General features: G+C 42.0%; 1 protein-coding gene across 5 annotated transcripts in view; it reads right to left on the reverse strand.

Annotated features, from left to right (window-relative positions):
• rgs19 (regulator of G protein signaling 19) overlaps positions 1-4,213 on the reverse strand; it is a 31,533-nt gene extending 27,320 nt beyond the window's left edge. For 3 of the 5 annotated variants that reach the window (XM_081609315.1, XM_081609319.1, XM_081609317.1), the window contains exon 1: positions 3,989-4,213. In XM_081609315.1, the coding sequence (XP_081465441.1) occupies positions 3,989-4,045 (57 nt within the window). In that variant the 5' untranslated portion in view covers positions 4,046-4,213. Of the gene's footprint in view, positions 1-3,834; positions 3,955-3,988 lie in introns of those variants that run through there. The other 2 variants (XM_081609316.1, XM_081609318.1) reach the window with 2 other exon arrangements.
• Between the last annotated feature and the right edge of the window lie 1,787 nt (positions 4,214-6,000).

Raw genomic sequence — 6,000 nt, forward strand, 5'->3', positions numbered from 1 at the left:
AATACTTCCTGAAGTCACTAAAGATATGCACCACAGAGTGACAAAAAGTTACTTTAATAATAGCAATAAATGCAAACAACTTTGTTCTGAAAAACTCAAAGCGACTAACAACCCTGACTTTTACATTTGCAAACAGATTTCATTTGACTTTTTAATAATTCCCTCAGAGTTTTTGGACCGTGTTTGTAATCTGACTCGGCCACAGGAAGGAGCCGGAGAAACACGGATTTCTGAGGATAAAGGGACATGGCTGCTGACATCCGATAGCCAGGAGTTCCTCCTGCGCAGACCCACCAATCTGAAAGAGACGTACTTCCAGCTCACTCTGTCAGGACTTCCTCTGTTCTTTAACCTAAATTCATCTCCTTGTTCACCCAAACACGCCTAGTATTACTTTACTTAATGGTCTTCGACTGGATCAGCTGTAAAATCTGATTTATTTGCTCAGATTAAACATATTTTAGCACAACAGCACATTCGTTTCTGCTTTCCGTCTCTTCCTGTTGAGAAGGAACCAATTAAAGGCTTTAACCTTATATGGTTATAAATAGGCTTAAAACAAGAATCCTACAAATTCCTGGAGATGAGGTATTCCAAGTGTTTTGTCAGTTTGGGCATTAACATGCTTTAGAGGATATTGAGGTTCCCATAATTAGCCACAAACACAAAAATAGCCTGGAGTGTGTGACTGAACCTGGTAGTTTAGTTTCCTCTAAGAAACTCACAGACCAGGTCAACTTTCTGACCTGTAATCTGTTGCAACCAGGGAACGTTGTAGTTCCAAAAACCTCTCCTAGTAGGAAAACAACACGTCCAATAACATATTTAGATGATGCAGGAAGCCGATGATAAAATGTGGCTTATCTATGGATAAATATTGTAAATGCAGAGAATACAGCTACAGTGGATCCCTGGTTAACAAATACATAAGAGCTGCAAATAATTGAGACCTCAATTAAAAAGGTGCAGAACCGCCTAGCAGGTGAAACACCAAACATGCCTAAATATCCATTAATGTGCACAGTGGAAACTGTCTTAGCTTCTATAGAGATGTAGAGATTAGCTTGTGTAGAAGCTAATCTCTACCGTCTTCCTTATCTCTGCTGTTTGTGGCCAATCAGCACCAAGGAAAATAAAATATCCTCTACAAGTAGAAGCCATAGGTTGCCAAGTAGCAGTGCGCCTGGGTATTTGAGTTTTCCAAGTTTCTTTTTTTGAATATTTTAGATATGCTGCATGAAAAAAATCTGCATTTACTACATTTTTCACTAATATTGAACTACAAATAGACGAGGGGACTATAAACATGTAACACCGCATTTGTAAAGTTAAACTTTTATTAATTCTACTTGAAAATGCAAACAGAAACCTCACAGCATCTGCAGTGCTGCACTGCGTGTAACCTACGGAGGCTCTCACCAACCTCCACCTAAACATTCAATATGGCTGCCGCAGGATAAAGTGTAGTAATAGTGTGTGTGTGTCCAACACACACACACACACACAGTCCTGCACAACATCTATCAGTGAACATGCTGTTACAATGATTAATAGCAGCTCATAAATTGGCACAAAAGTTTGCATGTCCTACTGACTTTCAATATTATTAGTTCTCAATTCTCCTCAAGAAGACAGATTAATGAAAACTATGTTAAACACAACGCTTTAAATACAAGACAAGAGTCGACTAATAAGTAAAATTATGTGAGAGATATTAACATTTTTATGCATCTTTATCATAATTTTTAATCAAAAATCAAGAAGTACAAACAAACTGATGTGCAGTGGTTCAAGTATGTAGTTATAAAAAGGTTAGATGTGCTTCTACGACATTTTTAGAGTCATTTTGGTTCATAGTCAGGTCTAAAAAAAAAGAAGTGGCCATTAAAATTCTTTCTACATTAACGCTGGCCAACTGCAGTCAACAAGAGTCAGGGTCGAGAATGTTTGAGATGTTACCCTGGCTCAGCAAACCTGAATCAAATGAAGGGTTTATTACCAGGCCGCAGCAGAACGCCATGAAAAGCTGAAGAGCTAATTTAGAAATTAATCCAACTGTAGAGCAGGGGCATCTAAAACGGCTCTCAAAGGTTTGGAGAAGGACGCACGCAGTCTAACCGGTCAGTCCAAATCCAGCAGTACGTGATTCTGCTTTCATAGCGCCTCACATTTTTACTACATTCCCAAAGCCTCAAGGTGAAGCGCAGCTCCACACCATGAAGCGCCATGTTTTACTCTTGACTAGATATGTTTAATATCCTCTATTGAAAAATGTTGTGATCACTTAATATTTACCTGGAGCTCCATGATCCTTTCGAAACCACTTTGTTTCTCATCCACTCCTCAATATTTTTAGATTGAGGCATGAAGTGTTGCTTTATGAGACCTTTAACGTCGTCAGAAAGGTATTCATCGGTGTGGCTAGTGAACTAAGCCTGACATAAATTTAGTTAAGTTAGTGTTTATTCCACTTTAATCCAAACCTAGTTTGTCTGTCCAGAAAGTCTGGATGTGAATGCACAGTTTAATTCAGATATGGACCAAAAAAAAGCAAACTCTGGTCGGCCTACAAGGTCTCAGGTCAGTTGAAGTGAATTCTGATGCGAATGCATATGCGAACGCCAACCAGAGTGGAGATGGCACCAAAAGCAGGAAGCAGTCCACAGCGTAGGGCATTCTGGGTAAATACAACCAAAACCTACGTGCAAGTGAAGAAATGGCTCATGGTCTTTTGCCAAAGACAAAAGAGAAATCCGACAAACGCTAAAATATTACACCACTTTGTTTGTATTTACACTTCCTGAAGAAGGAAGCTGAGCTGAGCTGATCTCGTTCTTCAGAGGTTTTTGTTTCCTTCAGTGGTTCTTGGTGCAGCTTGTGGTGCTGCAGCGCCACCACAGGCCAGGAGGGGAGGGTACAGGTTTTTAAAGGGTTTGGTTCATTTGACACAGTATAGAGTGAAAGAGAGCCACACCAACTAAAAATGTAACAAATGTCGCCATGTGAAAACACCCTCAAATGTTTTCACATGGCGCCAGATCTCCTCTTACACCATCATCATATGAAAACCTATTTACTAAGATCATATTTGTCAAATGACACATTGTGTTTGATGATCTGCAGCATTGCAGAGAAAGCAAACAGAAAAAAAAACGGATGCAGATTCTTTTTCAGGAAGATGTTATGGAGACAAAAGGCAACAAATGCACGCAGGTGGCAGCCACACGTGAACGCACCGTCCTTCTAAGAGCCGGACACCTACAACACGTACTCATGTCTCCTGAGGACAAGAAAAGACGCTCACCTCACTTTATGGCGCAACAATTAACTCAACCGGATTGACATTTCTCTCCTTTTGGATACTTACCGTCTTATTGTTCAAAAAGTTCATTAAAATGAATGAAAACTGGGGAACAAATTCAGTTGGAGTGCATGACAGCAACTTTAAAGCAGATATAGTTTTCTAATGTTCCTCAGGAACTAATCGACAAGACATGACAAGTGACAGGATGTCATAAAACCGATGGAGAACCAAAGTGCCAAAGCTGCTTTTTCCTAATGAGCTCCTCGTGTTACATGATACAGAAATAAAAGAGGTGCGAGACTGAGCCGCCCCCGCTGGAGTCCTGGAGTCAAGTGTCATTAAGAAAAGCGTTTAAAACGAGGCGGAAAAGGCCGAAGAGAGAGACTCCTGTCGCCTCTTTCACTTCATCTTTACCCCCACAGACTAACTGCTGCAGGAAGCGAGGAGGTGAGAGAGCGAGGAAAGGACGGAGCGGGTTGGGGGGGAATGAGGGGAGGGCAGAGGAGAGGGAAGGAATCAAGGAGACCGACCTTTCCACCGCGCAGCGACGAGCGAGGAGAAGCCCCGCCGCGGAGCCCTCAGAGCGGCCAGGTTCGACTGGAACCAGCGCCCCCTTCCTCTCCTCCGCTCCTCCACCCCACTCCCCGTGTCCCAGCCCGTTCCACGAGCCGAGCAGATACTCACAATCTTGGCATTAATCAGGTCCGGAGGGCGGTATCCGCTGCGCTTTCGGAGACACATCCGTGTGAGGTTTTTTTTTTTTTTTTTCTCCCTCAGCCGCCCCGCGCGGTTATTTTATTATTTAATTAATTAATTTTTTTTTTCAAATAGCCTGACTCAGTCGCTGAATCGGAAGAAGAAGGAGACCTCCTCCTCCTCCTCCCCCTTCTGCTGCTCTCCTCCTGCTCGGGTTTTTCCCAGAGAGAGAGAGAGAGAGAGAGAGAGAGAGAGAGAGAGAGAGAGAGAGAGACACCCGCGGAGAGTGAGCGTGCGAGAGAGCGAGCGAGATCACCGCCCTGGTGGACACGGGGCGGCAGAGCGCATGCGCCGAGCCATACGTCCCTCCAAGCAGGGGACCCGGGGTTTTCTTTAGGAAAGCTACTTTATTCATGTTTTCTAGATCCGTATTTCGCTCATAAACACTGTAGACATCATTTATCTTTTCAAAACGTGTCTAAAAAAAAGTTTCAATAACTAAAACTTTGTTTCACAAAAGTACTCCGGTTTCCTCCCACAGTCCATTATGTTATGTTGAAGTGCATGTTATGTTTTCAGTGCGGGCTGCACAGTGGCGCAGTTGGTAGAGCTGTTGCCTTGCAGCAAGAAGGTTCTGGGTTCGATTCCCGGCCCCAGGAACATGCAAACCCTGCATGGAGTTGGCATGTTCTCCCTGTGCATGGTGGGTTTTCTCTGGGTACTCCAGTTTCCGGTTTGAGTGTCAGGTTAATTGGCCTCTCCAAATTGCCCCTAGGTGTGAGTGTGTGTGTGCATGGTTGTGTGTCCTGTGTGTCCAGACTGGTGACCTGTGACCCCAGAACGTCAGCTGGAGAGGCACCAGCACCTCCTGACCCCACTAAGGGTCAAGGGTGTAAAGAAGATGGATGGATGCTTTCAGTGCATTGTGCTGTGAGACGTAACACCAAATATTTGTAAAAAAAAAATGGCCTATTCATATTTTTTATTATTCTTAAAGCAAAATCTTTATATTCAAAAGATAATGCAGCTTGGGAAGCTTTTAAAAAGCAGCCAATAAAGGAGCACCATCCACGTCATGGTAGGATCGAATGCAACCCCCTACCATGACGGAGCCACTACCGTGTTTTCCAGTTTGTTGCAGCTGTTAGGACTCTCCTTTTTGTTGCAGCGGTTTCCACAGTTGAGCTCATAATCCCACAGAGTCCGAAACAGTCTGACATCAGATCAGCTTTGAAAATAAATGCTATAATAATCTTTATTTAAACACATAAAACCTCACTGATATTAATTTCAAGAGGTAGATGGTAAAATAGCAACATTTATAAGTATCAGCATTCACATCCATGCAGTGACATTAATTAATTTAGCTTTGAAAGCATCAAAGCATGAATACTAATAGCATGTGTTGTTGTGCCTTCATTTATTTGTCTTATTTGGGGTGAGAAGCTACTCTCAGATTCTCTATTGGTTTTATCTACATTTTTTTGTCACTTTCTTCATGAAATGACATTTGAATTGCTTTTATACAAAGTCTATGTCATTTAAATCGTGACAAAATGTCGTTTCACAGACATTTTTACAAATATATTGCACACTGTGCATATTTTATGTATGTTGGTTTTGACAAATAATAGCATACTAGTGTAGAAAAATGTAAAGTAATATAAAATCTATCAATCTGCCATGTCTTGTTGTTTCTAGATGCTAGAAATGCAAAACAGGCTTTATGTGAAGTGCCTAAAATATGATTTAATTTAACTTTAAAAAGCCTTTTATGCCCCAGCGATACCTAAGGAGCCATATGGGGATAAACACATAAACATATTCCTTTGAAAGATATTAAGAAGAAACATGTTGAATGTACAAATACTTGTAATATATTTTTACATAGGGGCTGCACAGTGGCGCAGTTGGTAGAGCTGTTGCCTTGCAGCAAGAAGGTTCTGGGTTCAATTCCCAGCCGGGGGTCTTTCTGCATGGAGTCTCCATGTTCTCCCTGT

Source organism: Poecilia reticulata, chromosome 7 (assembly GCF_904066995.2).
Source record: "Poecilia reticulata chromosome 7, P_reticulata-male-v2, whole genome shotgun sequence".
Classification (NCBI taxonomy): domain Eukaryota; kingdom Metazoa; phylum Chordata; class Actinopteri; order Cyprinodontiformes; family Poeciliidae; genus Poecilia; species Poecilia reticulata.